General features: G+C 44.7%; 1 protein-coding gene and 1 pseudogene across 1 annotated transcript; both read left to right on the plus strand.

Annotated features, from left to right (window-relative positions):
* Positions 1–673: 673 nt before the first annotated feature.
* On the plus strand, positions 674–13,218 carry LOC124009435 (basic proline-rich protein-like). The gene is made up of 9 exons (XM_046321248.1): positions 674–872; positions 1,021–3,114; positions 3,190–3,377; positions 8,154–8,251; positions 8,387–8,544; positions 8,659–8,851; positions 11,855–11,999; positions 12,099–12,174; positions 12,407–13,218. Exons 1-9 carry the CDS (start codon positions 674–676, stop codon positions 12,490–12,492), a joined length of 3,237 nt encoding a protein of 1,078 aa, XP_046177204.1. The 3' UTR covers positions 12,493–13,218.
* Positions 13,219–19,508: 6,290 nt separating this feature from the next.
* On the plus strand, positions 19,509–22,299 carry LOC124009752 (annotated as a pseudogene).
* The last annotated feature ends 1,624 nt before the right edge of the window (positions 22,300–23,923 follow it).

Raw genomic sequence — 23,923 nt, forward strand, 5'->3', positions numbered from 1 at the left:
TTGCATGTGACTGACAATGTATAACATATTCAGAGTCTCTGTAACCTACATGATTCACATACAGTACTTATCAACTCTAGTCTCCAGACAGACACTCAAGGTGTCGACTGAATATTTGGAATGGTTTTACATGTCTCTTGTTCCTTGATAATAGTAATTGACGTCAGCTAATCGCTGAAGGTCCTAGTATAAGGACCGAGGACACAGAGGAACACGTACACACATAGTGATGTATTACATCATATAGCTCAGGGTATATAAGCTGTGTTCTTCCTAATGGAGCTTGAACAATTTTTCTGCTTTGAAGCTGATTTTTGTTCCCTTGTTGCGATCAATTTTTGCAACTGGAATTGTATTCTTATATCCACTGGGACTATTAGTGGTTATTTCAGGATATGGCCAGTGACTCTAGTCTAACCAATAAGGTGCTGACTATTTAATTGCACAGGGTTAGAAAGGGATTGATTTTGATTACAGGGTCAGTTTCTAGCATTTTATTATACGCAATCAGGTATATATATCTGCATTAGGCAGAACAGGCTGTAAAGGACAGTATTGCAGATATATGTCTTATTGAAGAAAGATACTTAGCTTATATCTTATTGAGCAAGTATGGCAGTGAGGTGGTGTTCCTATAGGTTTTTTATGTTGGTAGTGATTGCATGTTATGCTGATGCACAGCCCAACTGGTGGTTTCCTCCAACCAACAACCCCCAACCTCAAGTTAAGCCTAAGCAGCCCCAATGGCCAGAGCCCCAGTGGCCACAGCAGCAAATTCCCCAGAAACCACAACAGCGGACTCCCCAGAGGCCAGAGTCCCAGGGGCCACAGCTGCAGACTCCCCAGGGGCCACATCAGCAAACTCCCCAGAGGCCAGAGCCCCAGGGGCCACATCAGCAATCTCCCCAGAGGCCAGAGCCCCAGAGGCCACAACAGCAGACTCCTCAGAGACCAGAGTCCAAGGGGCCACAGCAGCAAACTCCCCAGAGACCCGCGCCCCAGTGGCCACAGCCCCATGAACCACAGCTGCAGACTCCTCAGTGGCCACAGCTGCAGAATCCCCAGAGACCAGAGCCCCAGGGGCCACAGCTACAGACTCCCCAGAGACCAGAGCCCCATGGACACAGCTGCAGACTCCCCAGTGGCCACAGCTGCAGACTCCCCAGTGGCCACAGCTGCAGACTCCCCAGAGACCAGAGCCCCAGGGGCCACAGCTGCAGACTCCCCAGAGACCAGAGCTCCAGGGGCTACAGCTGCAGGGGCCACAGCTGCAAACTCCCCAGAGACCAGAGCCCCAGGGGCCACAGCTGCTGACACCCCAGGGACCAGAGACACAGGGGCCACAGCTGCAGGCTCCCCAGGGGCCACAGCTACAGACTCCCCAGGCACCGGCACCCCAGGGGCCACAGCTGCAGACTCCCCAGAGACCAGCATCCCAGGGGCCACAGCTGCAGGCTCCCCAGGGACCAGAGCCCCAGGGGCCACAGCTGCAGGCCCCCCAGGGGCCACAGCTACAGACTCCCCAGGAACCAGCACCCCAGGGGCCACAACTGCAGACTTCCCAGAGACCAGCGCCCCAGGGGCCACAGCTGCAGGCTCCCCAGGGACCAGAGCCCCAAGGGACACAGCTGCAGGCTCCCCAGGTTCCTCAGGGGTCACAGCTACAGACTCCCCAGAGATCGGTGCCCCAGGGGCCACAGCTGCAGACTCCCCAGAGAATAGAGACCAAGGGGCCACAGCTGCTGACTCCCCAGAGTCCGGTGCCACAGGCGCCACAGCAGCAAACCACCCAGAGACCAGAGACCCAGCACCAAACTACCCAGAGACCAGAGCTCCAGGGGCCACAGCAGCAAACCACCCAGAGACCAGAGCCCCAGGGGCCACAGCTGCAGACTCCCCAGAGACCAGAGCTCCAGGGGCTACAGCTGCAGGGGCCACAGCTGCAAACTCCCCAGAGACCAGAGCCCCAGGGGCCACAGCTGCTGACACCCCAGGGACCAGAGACACAGGGGCCACAGCTGCAGGCTCCCCAGGGGCCACAGCTACAGACTCCCCAGGCACCGGCACCCCAGGGGCCACAGCTGCAGACTCCCCAGAGACCAGCATCCCAGGGGCCACAGCTGCAGGCTCCCCAGGGACCAGAGCCCCAGGGGCCACAGCTGCAGGCTCCCCAGGGGCCACAGCTCCAGACTCCCCAGGAACCAGCACCCCAGGGGCCACAACTGCAGACTTCCCAGAGACCAGCGCCCCAGGGGCCACAGCTGCAGGCTCCCCAGGGACCAGAGCCCCAAGGGACACAGCTGCAGGCTCCCCAGGTTCCTCAGGGGTCACAGCTACAGACTCCCCAGAGATCGGTGCCCCAGGGGCCACAGCTGCAGACTCCCCAGAGAATAGAGACCAAGGGGCCACAGCTGCTGACTCCCCAGAGTCCGGTGCCACAGGCGCCACAGCAGCAAACCACCCAGAGACCAGAGACCCAGCACCAAACTACCCAGAGACCAGAGCTCCAGGGGCCACAGCAGCAAACCACCCAGAGACCAGAGCCCCAGTGGCCACAGCCCCAGAGACCACAGCTACAGACTCCCCAGTGGCCACAGCTACAGACTCCCCAGGCGCCACAGCTACAGACTCCCCAGAGACCAGAGCCCCAGGGGCAACAGCTGCTGACACCCCAGGGACCAGAGACACAGGGGCCACAGCTTCAGGCTCCCCAGGGGCCACAGCTACAGACTCCCCAGGCACCGGCACCCCAGGGGCCACAGCTGCAGACTCCCCAGAGACCAGCGCCCCAGGTGCCACAGCTGCAGGCTCCCCAGGGACCAGAGCCCCAGGGGACACAGCTGCAGGCTCCCCAGGCTCCTCAGCGGCCACAGCTACAGACTCCCCAGAGATCGGTGCCCCAGGGGCCACAGCTGCAGACTCTCCAGGGGCCAGAGCCACAAGGTCCACATAAACAAGCTCCCCAGTGGCCAGCAGTAACTAAAACTCTAAATCCGAGATGCCAAGTTGAGTCTAACGATAGAGTGCAATGTGGAACCTCTAAAATTACTTTGGCTCAATGTGAGGCTATCGACTGCTGCTTCAATGGACAGCAGTGCTACTATGGGAAGGCAGGTGAGTGTCTGATAGATCTTCTTCCTTGTAATGCTCTGTATTTGAACAAAACATAAAAACTGTATCTTTCCCCAGTGACTGTGCAGTGTACCATGGATGCTCAGTTTGTGGTGGTGGTGGCCAGGAATGCCACTTGGCCCAAAATAGACATTGATACCATCATCCTGCTGGGGGGAAACAATGGCCCCTGCAGTCCTGTTGGCATCACTTCAGCCTTTGCCATATACCAGTTCCCTGTCACAGCCTGTGGAACCACTCTGAAGGTGAGAGACAGAATATGAATTGGGTACACTGGCTCAGTATTAAAGGCCCAGCGTAGTAGAAAACAGGATTCCTGTTTTTTATATACATTTCCACACTATGAGGTTGGAATAATATTGTGAAAATTATGATAATGCCCTTTTTAGTGTCAGAGCTGTTTGAAAAGACTGCCTGAAATGTCAATGTTTCGGTGGGATGGAGTTTTGGTAGTAAATTAGTTAACAGACCATTAGGAAATAAAGTTCCAAACCTTTCTGCCAATCGCAGCTTTCAGTTTCCCCTCCCCACTCCCAGACAGTCCTAGCAAAATTCTTGCTTGAGAAATTGCTCTTTGCTAAGAAGTTATTTTAGTTTATTTTTGACCATTTTAATTTAAACCCATCATTGTTACCCAGAAATGATTTGTTAGAGATAAAAATGGTTGTATTGTTGGACGTTTAAAGGCAAAATTCCGCCACTTTTCAACTTCATTCTCATCTCCAGCACCAAACCAGTGTCTATATATGTGAAAACAGCACGTTTCTATGATCTGTGGTTAAAAAGAGGGAGCCTTTAAAAGTGCTTCTGCGACGTCACAGGGTAGAATTAAAAGGAAAAACTGTGATATTCAAAACCTGCAACAAGTTTCTAGCCCAAGCAGGGCTCTAATCTCCCAAATAATAATTGTTGTAATGATAAGGCTTCGCTGCACCTTTATTTCCAAATGCAGATTCGATAGAGTCATGGTTGCATCATTACCACAGCGAAAATGGCTTGCATCTAGCCCAATCAGGGCTAGAGCGGATCGCCGGGACTGCAATTTATATTCATAAACCATGTCATTTTGTATTTTAATTAGGATCCCATCAGCTGTTGCAAAAGCAGCAGCTACTCTTCCTGGGGTCCAACACAAAACATGAAACATAACACAGAACTAGACAAGAACAGCTCAAGGACAGAACTACATACATAAAAAAAGGCACACGTAGCCTACATATCAATGCATACAAACTATCTAGGTCACATAGGGGAGAAGCGTTGTGCCGCGAGGTGTTGCTTTACCAGGTTTGCTGTTTATTTGAGCAATAAGAGATCTATACAATACTGTATATAATGTGCCCTGGGCTGTTCTAAAACTACTCGCGCGTTGTTAAACATTTGTTTACACATTGTTCCATCATTGGCTAGCTAGCTAGCTAACACCCTAGTAACTTTACCAGTATATCCAAACATTTGGGGACACATTGTTCCATCATTGGCTAGCTAGCTAACACCCTAGTAACTTTACCAGTATATCCAAACATTTGTTTACACATTGTTCCATCATTGGCTAGCTAGCTAACACCCTAGTAACTTTACCAGTATATCCAAACATTTGGGGACACATTGCTCCATCATTGGCTAGCTAGCTAATGTAACAGTATAATTTTAAACCGTCCCCTCGCCCATACCCGGGCGCGAACCAGGGACCTTCTGCACACAACGACAACAGTCACCCTCGAAGCATCGTTACCCATCGCTCCACAAAAGCCGCAGCTCTTGCAGAGCAAGGGGAAACACTACTTCAAGGTCTCAGAGCAAGTAACGTAACCGATTGAAACGCTATTTAGCGCACACCGCTAACTAAACTAGCCGTTTCACATCCGTTACACTAACACCCTAGTAACTTTACCAGTATATCCAAACATTTGTATGGGATTGAGGTCAGGGCTTTGTGATGGCCACTCCAATACCTTGACTTTGTTGTCCTTAAGACATTTTGCCAGAAATTTGGAAGTATGCTTGGGATCATTGTCCATTAGGAAGACCCATTTGCGACCAAGCTTTAACTTCCTAACTGATGTTGCTTCAATATATCCATATCATTTTCCTCCCTCATGATGCCATCTATTTTGTGAAGTGCACCAGTTCCTCCTACAGCAAAGCACCCCCACAACATGATGCTGCCACCCCTGTGCGTCACAGTTGGGATGGTGTTCTTCGGCTTGCAAGCCTCCCCCTTTTTCCTCCAAACATAACAATGGTCATTATGGCCAAACAGTTCTATATTTGTTTCATCAGACCAGAGGATATTTCTCAAATGTACGATCTTTGTCCCCATGTGCAGTTGCAAACAGTAGTCTGGATTTTTTGTGATGGTTTTGGAGCAGTGGCTCCTTGCTGAGCGGCCTTTCAGGTTATGTCTTGATAGGACTAGTTTTACTGTGGATATAGATACTTTTGTACCTGTTTCCTCCAGCATCTTCACAAGGTCCTTTGCTGTTGTTCTGGGATTTGATTTGCACTTTTCACACCAAAGTACGTTCATCTCTATGAGACAGAGTCTCCTTCCTGAGTGGTATGACGGCTGCGTGGTCCCATGGTGTTTATACTTGCATACTATTGTTTGTACAGATGAATGTGGTACCTTCAGGTGTTGGAAATTGCTCCCAAGGGTGTACCAGACTTGTGGAGGTCTACAATTTTTTTCTGAGGTCTTGGCTGATTTCTTTTGATTTTTCTATGATGTGAAGCAAAGATGCACTGAGTTTGAAGGTAGGCCTTGAAATATATACACAGGTACACCTCAAATTGACTCAAATGAGGTCAATTAGCCTATCAGAAGCTTCTAACGCCATGACATCATTTTCAGGAATTTTCCAAGCTGTTTAAAGGCACAGTCAACTTAGTGTATGTAAACTTCTGACTCCAACATAAGTGTATGTAAACATCCGACATCAACTGTGTGTGTGTGTGTGTGTGTGTGTGTGTGTGTGTGTGTGTGTGTGTGTGTGTGTGTGTGTGTGTGTGTGTGTGTGTGTGTGTGTGTGTGTATATATATAGAAATGTTATTATAATAAAAAAACACTGTCATGGGAAGCACAAATATACTTCTCAAATCACCTAGAAAAACAGTTACATTCATCCACAAATATGACCTCAATCAATACATTCAATTGAACGGCACCAGCACAACAAGATTAAACAAATTTTGAATTTTGTGAATGAAAACTAAAAGCAGATTTACCAAGGAACCTCCAGAGTTAACCAACCCTGTGAACGGGTTTACCTAGCTTGGTGGAGACCCTAGGAACCTCCAGAGTTAACCAACCCTGTGAACGGGTTTACCTAGCTTGGTGGAGACCCTAGGAACCTCAAGAGTTAACCAACCCTGTGAACGGGTTTACCTAGCTTGGTGGAGACCCTAGGAACCTCAAGAGTTAACCAACCCTGTGAACGGGTTTACCTAGCTTGGTGGAGACCCTAGGAACCTCAAGAGTTAACCAACCCTGTGAACGGGGTTACCTAGCTTGGTGGAGACCCTAGGAACCTCAAGAGTTAACCAACCCTGTGAACGGGTTTACCTAGCTTGGTGGAGACCCTAGGAACCTCAAGAGTTAACCAACCCTGTGAACGGGTTTACCTAGCTTGGTGGAGACCCTAGGAACCTCAAGAGTTAACCAACCCTGTGAATGGGTTTACCTAGCTTGGTGGAGACCCTAGGAACCTCAAGAGTTAACCAACCCTGTGAATGGGTTTACCTAGCTTGGTGGAGACCCTAGGGACCTCCATAGTTAACCAACCCTGTGAACGGGTTTACCTAGCTTGGTGGAGACCCTAGGAACCTCCAGAGTTAACCAACCCTGTAAACGGGTTTGCCTAGCTTGGTGGAGACCCTAGGAACCTCAAGAGTTAACCAACCCTGTGAACGGGTTTACCTAGCTTGGTGGAGACCCTAGGGATCTCCATAGTTAACCAACCCTGTGAACGGGTTTACCTAGCTTGGTGGAGACCCTAGGAACCTCCAGAGTTAACCAACCCTGTGAACGGGTTTACCTAGCTTGGTGGAGACCCTAGGAACCTCAAGAGTTAACCAATCCTGTGAACGGGTTAGGCAACTCAGGTGTCTATACTTCAACAGCAAAAAAAGATGGATAAGAGGTAAATTTATGAAGTTGGGTCTTGTAAACAAAAAGTGACTAATGTAGAGATCTATGGGTCTTTAGCGAAGTTCAGCCAACCTTTTGAAATGGGATGCAGTGATGAGTATCAAAACTGTCACCTGTAACATAACGAAGGGCTCTATGGTAGACGGTATCCAAAGGTTTAAGAGTAGTAGCAGCTGCAATTTGATAAATAATATCACCATAATCAACAGATAAAAGGTTGACTGAATAATCTGCTTCCTACTTGCTGAGAGAAAGCCACAATCTGTTTTTGTAGAAAAATAACTTTAAATCTTAGCTTCTTAAACAACTCATCTATATATTTTTTAAATGTCAAATTCATATCAATCCAAACGCCTAAGTATTTATATGCGGGAAGGCGTTCGATTGGAGAACCATCTAATGAGTAAACATGTAGTTTGAAAATAACATGCATTTCATTTTGTCAGTATTAAGCTCAAGTTTTTAAATCAGCAAAGGATTCCTGGATAGCTTAGTTTTGTCACAGCCAGATCAACAGTAGAGGCAGAAGCATACATAATAGTATCATCTGCATATAGATTAAGTTTACCATTAACAGATTGACCAATGGTGTTTATATAAAATGACTTATGTAATTTCAATGACAGATATTCGTACATTTTTAATGTTGGGAAAATGAAAAAGAATCTTGAAAAATGTTCATTTAGAGCCCTGAGCCCAAGGTATTTTCTTGCTTCTCACATCAACACGAATCTCATAGTGTTTGAAAATCACTGTTTTTCAGTTTTTGATGATACCAAACTTAGAAATGTGCGGTATTATCCTGGAGATCCTGAAAATGAGATTTAAAGGTGGTGGAGTTGCCCTTTAACAGTGGACTCTCCCCTGCAGGAGGAAAATGGTTATATGGTTTATGAGAACAGGATGGTGTCTTCCTATGAAGTGGGGGTCGTACCCCAAGGCGCCATCACCAGAGACAGCCAATTTGAGTGAGTCTTCTCTCTGTAAGATTGAATTTTATTGATTCCCATGAGCTAGTTTCCTGCATCCAGATTTAGCCCACAAAGTGTTGATATGCTTCAAGATCCTACTGTATCAGTCACTGCCATGGTCTCCTTCTCTAGGCTGCTGTTCCAGTGTAAGTACTCCAATACTGCGGTGAAGGCTCTGGTTATTGAGGTGAACAGTGTTCCTGCACCCGCTCCGGTTGCTGTTATGGGACCGCTCAGATTGGAACTCAGACTGGCCAAAGGAACTTGTGACACCAAGACATGTAAAGATGGTAAGGTTTATTTCATTTCAGACTTGTTCTGTGTCAATTTGTAGAACTTCAAAGTGTTTTTTATAATTGACTTTTACATGCATTTTTTTTTCTTGAATCCTGTCTGACTTCCAGAGTCCAGTGCCTTCACATCGTTTTACACTGAGGAAGACTACCCTCTCACTAAAGTCCTGAGACAACCTGTATACGTTGAGGTGCGCATCCTGGAGAAGAAGGATCCCAACCTGGTCCTATTGCTGCAGCGCTGCTGGACCACCTCTGACCCCAGCCTTGTCAGCATGCCCCAGTGGGACCTCCTCATTGAAAAGTGAGTAACTACAGTACTAATCCACTTGATTTTGCTTGTCTTGCTCATTTTTTCAAATATGTATTTTGAACAATATGTTTGACATTTCGTCATTATGTGACTTCAGATTGCATCATCTACCACTATGTACACTAAACACAAATGTGAACGCAACATGTAAAGTGTTGCTCCCATATTTCATGAGCTGAAATAAAATATCTCAAATCTTCCATATGCAGAATTTTTGTTTACATCCCTGTTAGTGAGCATTTCTCCTTTGCCAAGATAGTCCATGCACCTGACCAGTGTGGCATAACAAGAAGCTGATTAAAAAGCATGATCATTACACAGGTGCACCTTGTGCTGGGGACAATAAAAGGACACTAAAGTGCAGTTTTGTCACAAAACACAATGCCACAGATGTCTTAGGTTTTGAGGGAGCGGACAGCAGGAATGTCCACCATAACTGTTACCAGAGCATTTCATGTTCATTTCTCTACCATAAGCCACCACCAATGTTGTTTTAGAGAATTTGTCAGTTCGTCCAACCGGCCTCACAATTGAAGACCATGTGTAACCATGCCAGCCCAGGAACCACATCCAGCTTCTTCATCTACGGGATCGTCTGAGACCAGTCACCCGGAGAGCTGATGAAATCATCACAGGGAAGCTCATCTACATGCTCATCGTCCTCTCCAGGGTCTTGACCTGCCTGCAGTTCGACGTTGTAACCGATTGCAGTGGACAAGTACTCACCTTCAATGGCCACTGGCACGCTGGAGAAGTGTGCTCTTCACGGATGAATCCCGGTTTCAACTGTACCGTGCAGATGGCATGGCATCGAGTGGGCGAGCAGTTTGCTGAATTCAACGTTGTGAACTGAGTGCCCCATGGTGGCAGTGGGGTTATGGCAGGCATGAGCTACGGACAACAAACACAATTGCATTTTATCAATGGCAATTTGAATGCACAGACATACAGTACCGTGATGAGTATCTGAGGCCCATTTTTGTGCTATTCATCTGTCGTATTTTTACTATCATTAAATTGAAGACTTATAGTTTTTATCAAAAATTCTCTAATTAGTATTACACGATCAACTGATTAATCATGTAACTGTAATTAACTAGGAAGTCGGGGCACCAAGGAAAAATATTCAGATTACAAAGTTATCATTTCCTAAAATAACTTTTCAGATATTTTATCTGATCAAATAGTCTTCAAATTAATTAATTATTTACTTTACCTCACGTTAGTCTCATTCCAAACGTTGTAAATTGTTGGTTATCTGCACGAACCCAGTCTTCACTGAGTCATCCATACATCAATTGTCTTAAATAATTTATTTATTACTAACTAAGTAATTCACAGAAATGCATAAAGAAATAAACAAGGTAAATGTGGTTATAAGAAATGATAGGGGAATGTGCCCTAGTGGGCTAAACAGGCATGGAGGCTTGTTAGACAAAAGGGGAAGTGGGGGTCGACTAAGAAGTCACTACAGAGTTGATAATTATAACAATAGAAATGATAATCCTTTGCACATGAACGCTCACTAATTTGGGAACAATTGCAATCAACATATATATTTACGCTCAGTGTGTCGTCTTGATCGCTGGTGAAAAGTTTGTTTCTGTTGGAGAGTTTCGTCTTCTCTCTGTCTTGGTTGGAGGGGATAGTTCAGAGTGACATTCATTCATTATAAGAATGGATTTTTCGGCGATTGTCGTTCTTCGTGTTCAATGATACCGAATTCCTAGCTGCAGAGTAGTAATTCATATCAAAGACTTGTTCTTATTCTGTCGGTATCGATAGTCTCAGAGTTTAACCACGTGGTATGGTTAAAAGATCCCGTAACCTTTATCCTCTCCTAATGGAGAAAAACATGGTCTGGTGATCATTTCCCAAAGTTGGGTTTTATTCGGAATTGCAGAAAAGGGGCTGTCCCAGGATGCCTGACCCTAACTGGGCTCAGGGGCGGTCCTCTGATTTAGTTCAAGTCAAAAGGGAATTGTATTTTCCTTCATTCAACAGTCCAAAATCATATTACACAATTTCACAAACTGTATCATACTCACTCATTCATCTTATACAACAATTAGATGTAAACCTCATATCTGAGGCTGTTATATAAACAGCATTATGGTACTGTGGCCACACCGTCTCCCATGAGCTTCCCCAAGTTGTAACAAACGGACCAGTTCGTAGCTGGATTTCACCAATCTTTTATACTTTCTCCGGAAAATGAAATTTGTTCTTACCTCAAGTTCTCTGAGGTGGAAGAAATTCCTTTGTGCTCTATGAAAATGTACTCTGCCTCTTATACTATGTGGCAGGGTCTTCTCAGGAATGTACGACCTCTCTCTCTGACCACAGCAGCCTAGTTGAAGGAGGCAAGGCGGAGGCAGGGAGAGGGGGATGGGGCTTGCTATACCCAAAGAGGGCAACGTCATGACATGACCATCATAATCACTTCATGCTTCAGCATGATAATGCATAGCCCCAGATTGCAAGAATCTGTACACATTTCCTGGAAGCTGAAAATGTCCCAGTTCTTCCATGGCCTGCATACTCAGACATATCACCCATTGAGCATGTTTGGGATGCTCTGGATTGACGTGTATGACAGGGTGTTCCAGTTCCGGAAAATATACTGCATATAGCAGCCTGTGAAAAGTAGTGGGACAACATTCCACAATCAACAGCCTGATCAACTCTCTGCGAAGGAGATATGTTGCGCTGCATGAAGCAAATGGTGGTCACACCAGATACTGACTGGTTCTCTGATCCACACCCTACCTTTAAGGTATCTTGTGACAAACATATGCATATCTGTATTCCCAGTTATGTGTAATCCGTAGATTAGGGCCTAATGAATTTATTTCAATTGACTGACTTCCCTTTATGAACTAACTCAGTTCAATCTTTGAAATTGTTGTATAATGCATTTATATTTTTGTTTAGTGTATTTGGAATTGAGGCTTGGCAACATGAAGTTTCTACTACTCCTCTCTCTTTCTCCAGATGTTCCGAACAGAATGATAATTACCAGACCACCATGGTCCCTGTGGAACTCTCCTCTGGCCTTCTGTACCCCAGCCACTACAAACGCTTCATCCTCAAGATGTTTACCTTTGTGGATCACACTCTGGCTCCCCGCAAAGATACAGTAATTGGCTACCTTTATTCATACCTATTTGATATAATACACACAACTTGATGTGCCATTGGCTTTTCACCAACTGATTTTATGCTGTACTCTTGCCAGATTTTCATCCACTGTAGTGCATCTTTGTGCTACCCTACTCCATGGGACTCCTGTGAACCAAAATGCATCAAACAAAGTGGGTAGTATTCTCCCTTTACAAAGGCCTTGTTTGGACACTATAGCCCATATTTAAAGTGTCTCGGAGTACGAGTGCTGATCTAGGATCAGATTCTTCCTGTCCATAACCTTAATCATTAGCATGATTTAAAAGACAGCTGATCCTAAATCAACAATCCTAGGCTCAGATGCTTTGTGGTTGTGAATATGACCCAGGTTCTGTTCTTAACCGTTTCCGTTGTGATTTACAGGAAGAGATGTTGCTTGGATGAAGACTAGGCAAACTGCTGTGGTCTCCAGTGGAGAAGTGGTCCTGGTTGACAAAAAGCCAGCCTAGCCTTCAAACTATTGATACTAGCAACAGTTTGTAGCAGGATATGAAATGATGTACTCCGTCCTTCCTTACCCATTACAGTGTAGGTATTGAAAATCACTGGCAGTACTTTTTCTACAAACCTTTTACCTGGCGATTGTTTCTAATTTCTTAATACGGAAGAAACGTGTCTCTTATAAACGTCCTTGTCCATTTGCAGGTGGTACTCCAAAAATGAGACTATTCAGAAAGATATTAAATCCACTTTTTGCACCGAGTGAGGAGTTCCCTCGCCTTTCCCAACATATTGCAGGGACTACTCTTTTCTATGCGACACGGTGCAGCAACGCGTAGAAGTAGACAACAGCGCATCACACAGTGCGGCCAAAACAATGTTCTATACACATGCAAGAGGCATTTCTCATTAGATACAAACAGTGGATTTAATATTTTTCTGAATATTCGTGGTTTTCTGGTGTTCCATCTGCAACTGGACAAATTAGTTTATAAGACTGGAACCTTCTGAATCGAGAATGAAGAATGTACCTCAAAGTAAAGGTTTGTCTAAAATATCCTGATTACGGCTAAACAGCAGTTTAGGCATGACATCAGACACAAGCTTTAGCTCTGCCGCTAAATGTCGTGTTTACATGGCTATGATAAAACATGGGTTCCTGATTTCGCAACGTATTCGTTTCTAATAAACAGTTGTACCCCCCAAATTATATTGACTTATTTGTGGATATTAAAACCTACTCTTACCACATAAATGTGGATATAGGATCTGTAAATCTTGTCAGGTTTGTTATGTGAAGGCATTGTCTTATTCCTGGAATCATTGAAAGCAGTGGTCAAGGTTGTGTAGAACGATCATTCTATGCTAAGCCACTCCAACCCTGTTCCTGGAGTGCTACCCTACTGTAGGTTTTCAATGCACCTGAGTATAACAATTAGCTGCTTAATAAACTGAGCCTGGTTTGTTGAAACTGGGGTTGTCGTGAAAACCTACAGGGTAGCTCTCCAGGAGAGCCCTGTTCAATGCCAAAACACAGAACAGTCTAAATAGTTTTCTATACTGAACAAAAATATAAAACAATTTAAGATTTTACTATGTTACAGTTCATATAAGGAAATCAGTAAATTCAAATAAATTATGTCCTAATCTATGGATTTCTCATGACTGGGCAAGTACACAACCATTTGGCGGCCTGGGAGAGCATAAGCCCACCCACCGAGGAGCCAGGCCCAGCCAATCAGAATTTGTTTTTTCCCACAAAGGGCTTTATTTGACAAAAATACTCCTCAGCACCGCCTCAGACAATCCCGCAGGTGAAAAAGTTGGACGTGGATGGGATGGTGTGGTCTGCCATTGTGAGGCTGGTTGGACGTTCTGCCAAATTTTCTAAAACAATGTTAGAGGCAGTTTTTGGTAGAGAAATTAACATGCAATTCTCTGGCAACAGCTCTGGTGGTCATTCCTGCAGTCAGATACCAATTGCGCGCTCCCTCATCTGTGGCATTGTGTTGTGACAAAATTGCACATTTTAGAGTGGCCTTTTATTGGCCCCAGCACTAGGTGCACCTATGTAATGGTCCTGCTGTTTAATCAGCATCTTGATATGCCACACCTGTAAAGTGGATGGATTATCTTGGCAAAGGAGAAATGCTCAATAACTGTGATGTAAACAAATGTGTGGCCCAAATTTTGGGGAAATGTTGCATTTGGAACATTTCTGGCATCTTATTTCATCTCATGTAATAAACACTTTATTTTGGTTCAGTATATATGGGCATTTCCATGGTAAGAGATGAGACTTGTTTTTTTTGCCTTAATGTGGGCTGTCAAATAAGCCAATGATTGCAAAGATATAACATACAATTATCCACAAAAGTTTGGTAACAGTATGAACGTTTTTGCTGTTTTTGCCATCATTCTGTTAAACTTAGCATCGGTATGTTTGTCAAATTGAGTAGAAATTGTTAAAAATAGTGATGGTTTGTTTAACTATGCAATCTTTCTTTTGTCTCATTAGCTAGGTTTCCATCCAATTGGCGATAGATTTATGCGAATACTCTAGAATCCGCATAAAGAAAACATGCGCATTTTCCCACCAGTGGCGTTACCACCAAATTGACTTTTTGCGGATAAAAGTCAGTGGTAATTTTTTTTGTGCATACATTTTCACGTTCTGAATACAAATCTAAAGTTCAATATGTTTCCATCGCATTTTTTATTCTACTAGTGGTTTTGTCACAAACTCTTTCTTTAAATTGACCAGGTGGCGAATCGCATCTCTGCATGTCTGGCAGACATATCAGTGTGGATGACGGATCACCACCTCAAGCTGAACTTCGGCAAGACGGCGCTGCTCTTCCTCCCGGGGAAGGACTGCCCGTTCCATGATCTCGCCATCACGGTTGACAACTCCATTGTGTCCTCCTCCCAGAGCGCTAAGAACCTTGGCGTGATCCTGGACAACACCCTGTCGTTCTCAACTAACATCAAGGCAGTGGCCCGTTCCTGTAGGTTCATGCTCTACAACATCCGCAGAGTACGACCCTGCCTCACACAGGAAGCGGCGCAGGTCCTAATCCAGGCACTTGTCATCTCCCGTCTGGATTACTGCAACTCGCTGTTGGCTGGGCTCCCTGCCTGTGCCATTAAACCCCTACAACTCATCCAGAACGCCGCAGCCCGTCTAGTGTTCAACCTTCCCAAGTTCTCTCACGTCACCCCGCTCCTCCGTTCTCTCCACTGGCTTCCAGTTGAAGCTCGCATCCGCTACAAGACCATGGTGCTTGCCTACGGAGCTGTGAGGGGAACGGCACCTCAGTACCTCCAGGCTCTGATCAGGCCCTACACCCAAATAAGGGCACTGCGTTCATCCACCTCTGGCCTGCTTGCCTCCCTACCACTGAGGAAGTACAGTTCCCGCTCAGCCCAGTCAAAACTGTTCGCTGCTCTGGCTCCCCAATGGTGGAACAAACTCCCTCACGACGCCAGGACAGCGGAGTCAATCACCACCTTCCGGAGACACCTGAAACCCCACCTCTTTAAGGAATACCTAGGATAGGATAAAGTCATCCTTCTCACCCCCCCCCTTAAAATATTTAGATGCACTATTGTAAAGTGGTTGTTCCACTGGATGTCATAAGGTGAATGCACCAATTTGTAAGTCGCTCTGGATAAGAGCGTCTGCTAAATGACTTAAATGTAAATGTAAATTGCACCTATGCCTACTCTGGTGTTGCCTAACACCTGCACTCTAGCCAACAGCTCGCAGATACAGTGTGTGAAGACTAGTCTACATGAGATTATTATGGATAAGAGCATGAATGTTTTTGTCCAACGGAAGCCAAGCATCGCAAGGAGCAAGGGGAACTACTACTTCAAGGTCTCAGAGCAAGTGACGTCACCAATTGAAACGCTATTTAGCGCGCACTGCTAACTAAACCAGCCGTTTCACATCCGTTACACTTGACCTCCTCCTTTTTCCGCAGCAACCAGTGATCCGGGGTCAACAGCATCAATGTAACAGTATAACTTTAAACCGTCCCCTCGCCCATACCCGGGCGCGAACCAGGTACCCTCTGCACACATCAACAACTGACACCCACGAAGCATCGTTACCCATCGCTCCACAAAAGCCGTGGCCCTTGCAGAGCAAGGGGACCTACTACTTCAAGGTCTCAGAGCAAGTGAAGTCACTGATTGAAATGCTATTTAGCGCGCACCACCGCTAACTAAGCTAGCCGTTTCACATCCATTACACTGGCATATTCATAATTGTATTATGCACGCCTTATCCTCCTTGTAGGTAAGATCTAATGTTCTATGCCTTCAATAATGTAAACCTAGCAAAAGAAGAAACATCTTCTCACTGTCAACTGCGTTTATTTTCAGCAAACTTGTGTAAATATTTGTATGAACATAAGATTCAACAACTGAGACAAACTGAACAGGGGGAGTCAAAATCAAAAGTCAGTATATGTTGTGGTCACCAGCTGCATTAAGTACTGCAGTGCATCTCCCTCGTGGACTGCACCAGATGATTTGCCAGGTCTTGCTTTGAGATGTTACCCCACTCTTCCACCAAGTTCCCAGACATTTCTGGGGGGGGGGGTGGCCCTAGCCCTCACCCTCTGATCCAACAGGTCCCAGACGTGAGAGCCGGGGTCGTCGCTGGCCATGGCAGAACACTGACATTCCTGTCTTGCAGGAAATCACGCACAGAACGAGCAGTATGGCTGGTGGCATTGTGATGCTGGAAGGTCATGTCAGGATGAGCCTGTAGGAAGGGTACCACATGAGGGAGGAGGATGTCTTCCCTGTAACCATAGCATTGAGATTGCCTGCAATGACAACAAGCTCAGTCCGATGATGCTGTGACACACCGCCCCAGACTATGACAGACCCTTCACCTCCAAATCGATCCCTCTCCAGAGTACATGCCGTGGTGTAACGCTCATTTCTTCAACGATAAACGCAAATGATGGTGAGACAAATCCACGACTCGTCAGTGAGGAACACTTTTGCCAGTCCTGTCCAGGAACGGTGCGTTTTGTGACCATAAGCGACGTTGTTGCCGGTGATGTCTGGTGAGGATCTGCCTTACAACAGGCCTACAAGCCCTCAGTCCAGCCTCTCAGCCTGTTGCGGACAGTCTGAGCACCGATGGAGGGATTATGCGTTCCTGGTGTAACTCGGGCAGTTGTTGTTGCCATCCTGTACCTGTCCTGCAGGTGTGATGTTCGGATGTTCCGATCCTGTGCAGGTGTTTTTACACGTGGTCTGCCTCTGCGAGGACGATCAGCTGTCAGTAGAAAGGCCTCTTTAGTGTTCTAAGTTTTCATAACTGTGATCTTAATTTCCTACTGTCTGTAATAGAGGTCGACCAATTATGATTTATGCCGATACCGATTTATTGGAGGACCAAATAAAAGCCGATACCCATTAAATCGGACAATTTTTATTTCTAATAATCACAATAACAATACTGAATGAACACTTTTTAAAAACTTAATATAATATATTAATAAAAATCTATTTAGTCTCATAATGAAACATGTTCAATTTGGTTAAAATAATGCAAAAACAGTGTTGGAGAAGAAAGTAAGAGTGCAATATGTGCCATGTAAAAAAGCTGACGTTTAAGTTTCTTTTTTAACATGAGTCTTCAATATTCCCAGTTAAGAAGTTGTAGGTATTATAGGACTATTTCTCTCTATACCATTTGTATTTCATATACCTTTGACTATTGGATGTTCTTATAGGCACTATAGTATTGCCAGCTTAATCTCGGGAGTTGATATGCTTGGAAGTCATAAACAGCGCTGTGCTTCAAGCATTGCTGGCAAACTCAGGAAAGTGCCGTTTGAATGAATGCTTACGAGCATGCTGCTGCCGACCACTGCTCAGTCAGACTGCTCAATCAAATCATAGACTTAATTATAATATAACACACAAATACGAGCCTTAGGTCATTAATATGGAAAGAAATCCGGAAACTATCATATCGAAAACAAAATGTTTTTCAGTGAAATACGGAACCGTTCCATATGTTATCAAATGGGTGGCATCCATAAGTCTAAATATTACTGTTACATTGCACAACCTTCAATGTTATGTCATAATTATGTACAATTCTGGCAAGTTAATTATGGTCTTTGTTAGGAAGAAATGGTCTTCACACAGTTCGCAACGAGCCAGGCGGCCCAAACTGCTTGCACGGAACGCAAGAGAAGTGATACAATTTCCCTAGTTAATATTACCTGCTAACATACATTTTGTTTAACCACATATGCAGGTTTAAAAATATATATACTTGTATTGATTTTAATAAAGGCATTGATGGTTATGGTTAGGTACAATGGTGCAGCGACAGTGCTTTTTTCATGAATGCACTTGTTAAATCGTCACCTGTTTGGCGAAGTAGGCTGTGATTCGATGCTAATTTAACAGGCACCACATTGATTATTTGCAATGCAGGACAAGCTAGTTAAACTAGTAATATCATCAACCATGTGGAGTTAACTAAAGATAAAGATAAAAACATAAAGCAAAATCTACAATGGAATGGTTCAAAAATAAATATATCCAGGTGTTAGAATGGCCAAGTCAAAGTCCAGACCTGAATCCAATCGAGAATCTGTGGAAAGAACTGAAAACTGCTGTTCACAAATGCTCTCCATCCAACCTCACTGAGCTCGATCTGTTTTGCAAGGAGGAATTAGAAAAAAATTCAGTCTCTCGATGTGCAAATCTGATAGAGACATACCCCAAGCGACTTACAGCTGTAATCGCAGCAAAAGGTGGCGCTACAAAGTATTAACTTAAGGGGGCTGAATAAAAAGAGAATTCTTTTTTTTTCAGTTTTTGATTTGTTAAAAAAGTTTGAAATATCCAATAAATGTCGTTCCACTTCATGATTGTGTCCCACTTGTTGTTGATTCTTCACAAAAAAATACAGTTTTATATCTTTGTTTGAAGCCTGAAATGTGGCAAAAGGTCGCAAAGTTCAAGGGGGCCGAATACTTTCGCAAGGCACTGTATTATTGGGACTGATACATACAAGTATTTGAAGTGGAGCAGGGCTATAGATTGTTCTGCCCTGTACCCACTGAATAAGTTGAGGGTTCAGTAGGTTGCAATTGCAAACCATATGCAACTTAAAATGTTTCTGATAGAAATACAATATATGTAATTGACATAATTCTTTATACTATGTAGACATGTCTGTTCTACATAATACATTTCTATCAATGCTCTGTAAAGTTGAGCCCTCCTCAATAAAGGCCCGGGTGTACTTGATTTTGTCTGCAGGAAGGTGGCCAATGGTAGCTAAATGACATTCAACCTCACATTCCTCAGCGACATTCCTTTATAACCTGTTTGGTTAGTCAGGTCTGGGCCAGAATAAAGCTGATTGCTGAAGGGGTTATAAAATGGTTTGACAAACTGAGGAAGGAAAACAAAGATGTATTCCCACTGATGGGTTTCTGGTAATCATTTGCAGGGCTTCTGTTGGTTGTGGCCTTTGGCTGTGTTGTTTGTGATGTGTGGGACTCCAGACGGTTTTATCCGAGATCAGGGATTCTATTTATTATTATTACACGATGAAGTCCCAGCCAGGTTTGACTCTCAGAAGCCAGTGCAAGAAGAGCCTGCAAGGCCGGACCCTAGCGAGGCTGTTGAAGAGCCTGAGGGTTCCCAGTCCAAGCAGGCCTTTGAGAAGCCTCTGACTTTGAACTATCATAAAGTTGAAAAGCCTGAGCGCAAGCCTACCGTGCTTGAGTGGCCGCCGCAGGTGGTGAACAACAGTGTAGTGACATGTGGTCCATGTGAAGGTGAAGCAGGATCTGCTGGGGATTGGCCGGCTCATTCAGCCACAGCGTATCACTCTAGGAGGTTGTCCTGCCACTGAGGAGGACACTGAAGCTCATGTGATCACCTTTGAATCAGAGCTGCATGGCTGTGGCAGTGAGCTGACGGTATGTCACATTTGTTGTTTAACTTCCTGAATAATGTGACTCATCACATTATTGATGCTTGACTTATGATCCTGTTCCTAGATGACTGAGGATGTGCTGATCTACACCTTCACTCTAGTCTATGAGCAAAACCTCTTGCTAACACTTCTATAGTGAAAACCAGTGCAGCTATGGTTGATATTGAGTGCGACTACTTGAGGTAACTATTGTTGCGTTCTTCACTTTGACAACCCATATCATTCTGAGGTTTGAGTAATGCCATAGTCCATGTTTGTTTCTAGGAATCACGATGTGAGCAGCAATGCCCTGAAGCCAAACTGGATCCCCAACATTTCCAACATGGTGGCAGAGGAACTCCTCTACTTCTCCCTGAGGTTAATGACTGGTAGGTAAACCTGACTGGAAGCCTCTTCCTTTGTGTAAACCCCCACTGACATGCCACTCCTCTTTTCAGCTGACTGGCAGTTTGAGAGGCCCTCCAACCATTACTATCTTGGTGACATGATCAACATGGAAGCCTCGGTCATGCCGTACCACCACGTTCCCCTCCGTGTCTTTGTGGACCGCTGTGTCGCCACCTTGGCGCCTGATGTCCACACTGTCCCTAGATATTCTTTCATTGAGGACCATGGGTGAGTTTAGTTGTCAGTTTGACTCCTCTTATATTACCTTAAATGTAACCCCTGAAGCCTAACGTTGACCCTTGGTCTCCTCAGGTGTCTGGTTGATGCCAAGTTGACCGGCTCCAGCTCCCAGTTCCTGTCCAGATCCCAGGATGACAAGATCCAGTTTCAGCTGGAGTCCTTCAGGTTCCAACCACAGATTGATTCCCAACAGCTCTACATAACATGTCATCTGAAAGCATCTGCAGCCTCTTCCCCCATTGATGCTGAGAACAAGGCCTGCTCTTTCACAGATGGGTATGTATAAGCTGGGTTGTGGGTATAGTACCTTTGACATGCTGCTATATAAACTAACCTTCATATTTATCTGTAGCTGGAAGGCTGCTGGTGGGGATGACCTGGTTTGTGGCTGCTGTGACTTCCACTGTGCTGCGAGGAAGGCTGGACATCTGGACAGTGATTCAGGATGGTGTTAAAGCCAGAGCTATATCATATTTCACTGTTTTAGCTCATCACTGGTGATGTGCGTCTACTCTCCTCAGATTTGCGGTGGGAAGGTAAAGCTACCCTGGACCCGTAATTGTCCAAGAGTAATATTACTACTTTAACAACTTGTTTCAGGGAGGATGCCTGCTGGGACTAATTCTGGAAGGTTTAGCATTATCACCATTCAGATTGGAGAATGATGTGTATATAGTGGATGTCCCGTGTCTAAATATAGCAACCCTACTGACTTAGCCCCAATTTTCTGTATTGACTAGATGCTCACATCTTTGGAACTTAACATTGGATGTGGAGAATTATTAGGCTGCCCATTGGCTTATCTTCCCGTGGCTCAATGCAGTTTCCTCATAAACCAGATGTGTCATAGTAAACACGAATCCATACACTCAGTGGTTGCATAAGAATGACGTTTACTTGAGGCGAAAGGAAGGTGGATGGGTACGTGTAACTCAACTGTCAAGCATCCCAAATGTTTGGAAATTATCACGGCTACTTTGCAACTCCTTAACATGTTAGCCAACCTTAACCCAACTGTTAAGCTAATGTCAGCTACCTTGTCAGCATTAGCCATGTGGCTAATGTTGGAATTCGTAATATCATGCATGTTGCAGATTCTTAGTTTTGTATGACGGGGCTGGACATCCACCAACTAATACGTATGTATCATACTAAATTAAGGGAGATCTACTGTTATCTAACCTGGAGATCAGATCAAAATATCCATCACTTGATGGCTACAATAGGTGTGGCTTTTACTGTGAAGCGCTTGCTTACAAGCCCCTTCCCAACAATGTGGAGTTGAAGGAAATGTTAACCCAATAAAATGACTATATACAGGTACAAGGTGTAGGGGTAAAAGTTCATGTATCTTGATTACCTACGCAGCAGCATATGATAGGGAATGTGCAGGAGTCCGTGTAAATAGTGTAGCCATTTCATTAACTGTTCAGTCTTATGGCTTGGGGTAGAAGCTAGTTGCAGCATTAACACAGAAGTAAAGATATTACATTAAGACAATGCAAACATTTAACAAGCAAAGTAGACAATGAATGCCTGGCAGGTCATGTTTAACATTTCAGTGGAATTAGTAGAGGTCTAGTCATGGTTGCTTGCATTAGATCCATTAGTGATGGATTTACTTTTTGCCTGACACGTGATTGGCTAAATAATTCCTCTGATGGCGCTGGTTATTGTAGTTTTTTCTTTGGTCTGGGGGGTAACCGATGACCTGAACTTGCCTGTCTGGTTAAGTTATTTTGCTATTAAACTCTAATTGGTCTGAAAAATACTTGGTTTCTTAAATTATTACAGAAAAGCAAGACTGGATACTAATTTGCAGTGGTGTGAAATACTTTTAAAGTATGTAAGTAGTTAATCTTCACTATTTTATATTTTGGGGAAACTATTACTTCACTAGATTCCTAAAGAAAATAATGTTCTTTTTACTCCCTACATTTTCCATGACATGCGGAAGTACTTGTTACATGAGTAATGCTTAACAGGACAGGAAAATGGTCCATTCACACACTAATCAAGAGAACATCCCTGGTCACCCTACTGCCTCTGGCCTGCCAGACTTACTAAACACATGCATTTTTGATAAACGGTGTCTGAGTTTTGGAGTGTGCCCCTGGCTATCCGTGAAACCAAGGAACATTGTGCGGTCTGCTTTGCTTAATATAAGGCATTTGAAAATATTTCTACTTTTGATTTAAAAAAAAGTATATTTAGAACCAAATAGTTTGACTTTAACTTGGTGACTTCCACTTTTACTTGTTACTTTCTATTAAGGTATTTATACTTTAACTCAAGTATGACAATTGTGTACTTTTTCTGCCACTGCTAATTTGCTTTAAACGCAAAGCCATGAGAGATGATGCATACGGTTGACATTCATATAGATAGCGCAATGAATAGCTAATCTGGCAGCCCTGTTTTGAGTGGGTTGGCCAGCTGTCGCTGAAGCTGTGCCCTCTTTGTAGCCTTCTCAGTCATGCTACACCCTTTGGAGGCTAAGACAAAACACCAACGCAGACATGTTTATCAGCCTGCTATAGTGTGGGAGGCGGAGGGTATATGAAACCAGAGGGAGAGATGGGCAGGAAGTTCTGAAATACGTGAAGTGGATGGGGCTAGGTAGGAAGACACACTGTATGGGGGATTTAAAAAATGATAGATAAGGAGTGGTGAAGGGGTTGGCGTGGGAGAAGGGGACCTATTGCTTCCTTCGTCCCATATCCTGCTAGTGTTTGTCAGCGCTGGGTCTGAGTAACGGACAAGACAGACTGTAGACCGACAGTATCACCTCTGATGGGGCATTAGGCCTCCCCCTCACACATGCTTCCATTCAAACACACTTCACCTCCTACACTACGAAAGACACACTTCACTTCCTACACTATGAAAGACACACTTCACCAATGTGCTATACTGACACACAACACACAGGAACATATCTAGTGTACACTCAAACGTATACACACACACTGCAAGCACGAACCCGAAAACTTGGCGTACAGTCAGACATGCATCCTTTGCCACTGCTGACAGAGTTCCAGGAACAGGCAGTCATGCCGTTCATCTTGATCTTATACAATGCCTTCTCATTTGTCCTGGATAAAGTATGTGGTTATCAGTGCAACCATAGACTTAGATGACTCATCTTTGTATCTGTACCAGTATGGTGCCTGTGAGAGCACGGGCAGTGCCATTGAGGTTGTCTCCATTTTGAAGTAGTCAATGTTCTACTTCTATGAGTTGGTAAACAAACTGAAAGGGTGCATACTGCCACCTGGAATGTGGTGTTTGAACAGGTATAAAGCCAAGGTTGGTGAATT

This window comes from Oncorhynchus gorbuscha, linkage group LG22, assembly GCF_021184085.1.
Source record: "Oncorhynchus gorbuscha isolate QuinsamMale2020 ecotype Even-year linkage group LG22, OgorEven_v1.0, whole genome shotgun sequence".
Taxonomy (NCBI): Eukaryota; Metazoa; Chordata; class Actinopteri; order Salmoniformes; family Salmonidae; genus Oncorhynchus; species Oncorhynchus gorbuscha.

Excerpts from the sequence above, each read along its gene's own strand:
- LOC124009435 (XM_046321248.1), top strand. The coding sequence starts at position 674 with ATGCACAGCCCAACTGGTGGTTTCCTCCAACCAACAACCCCCAACCTC. Across the intron at positions 873-1,020 it reads CATCAGCAAACTCCCCAGAG|CCACAGCTGCAGACTCCTCA; the intron begins GCCAGAGCCCCA and ends CAGCCCCATGAA. Across the intron at positions 8,252-8,386 it reads ACCAGAGACAGCCAATTTGA|GCTGCTGTTCCAGTGTAAGT; the intron begins GTGAGTCTTCTC and ends CTCCTTCTCTAG.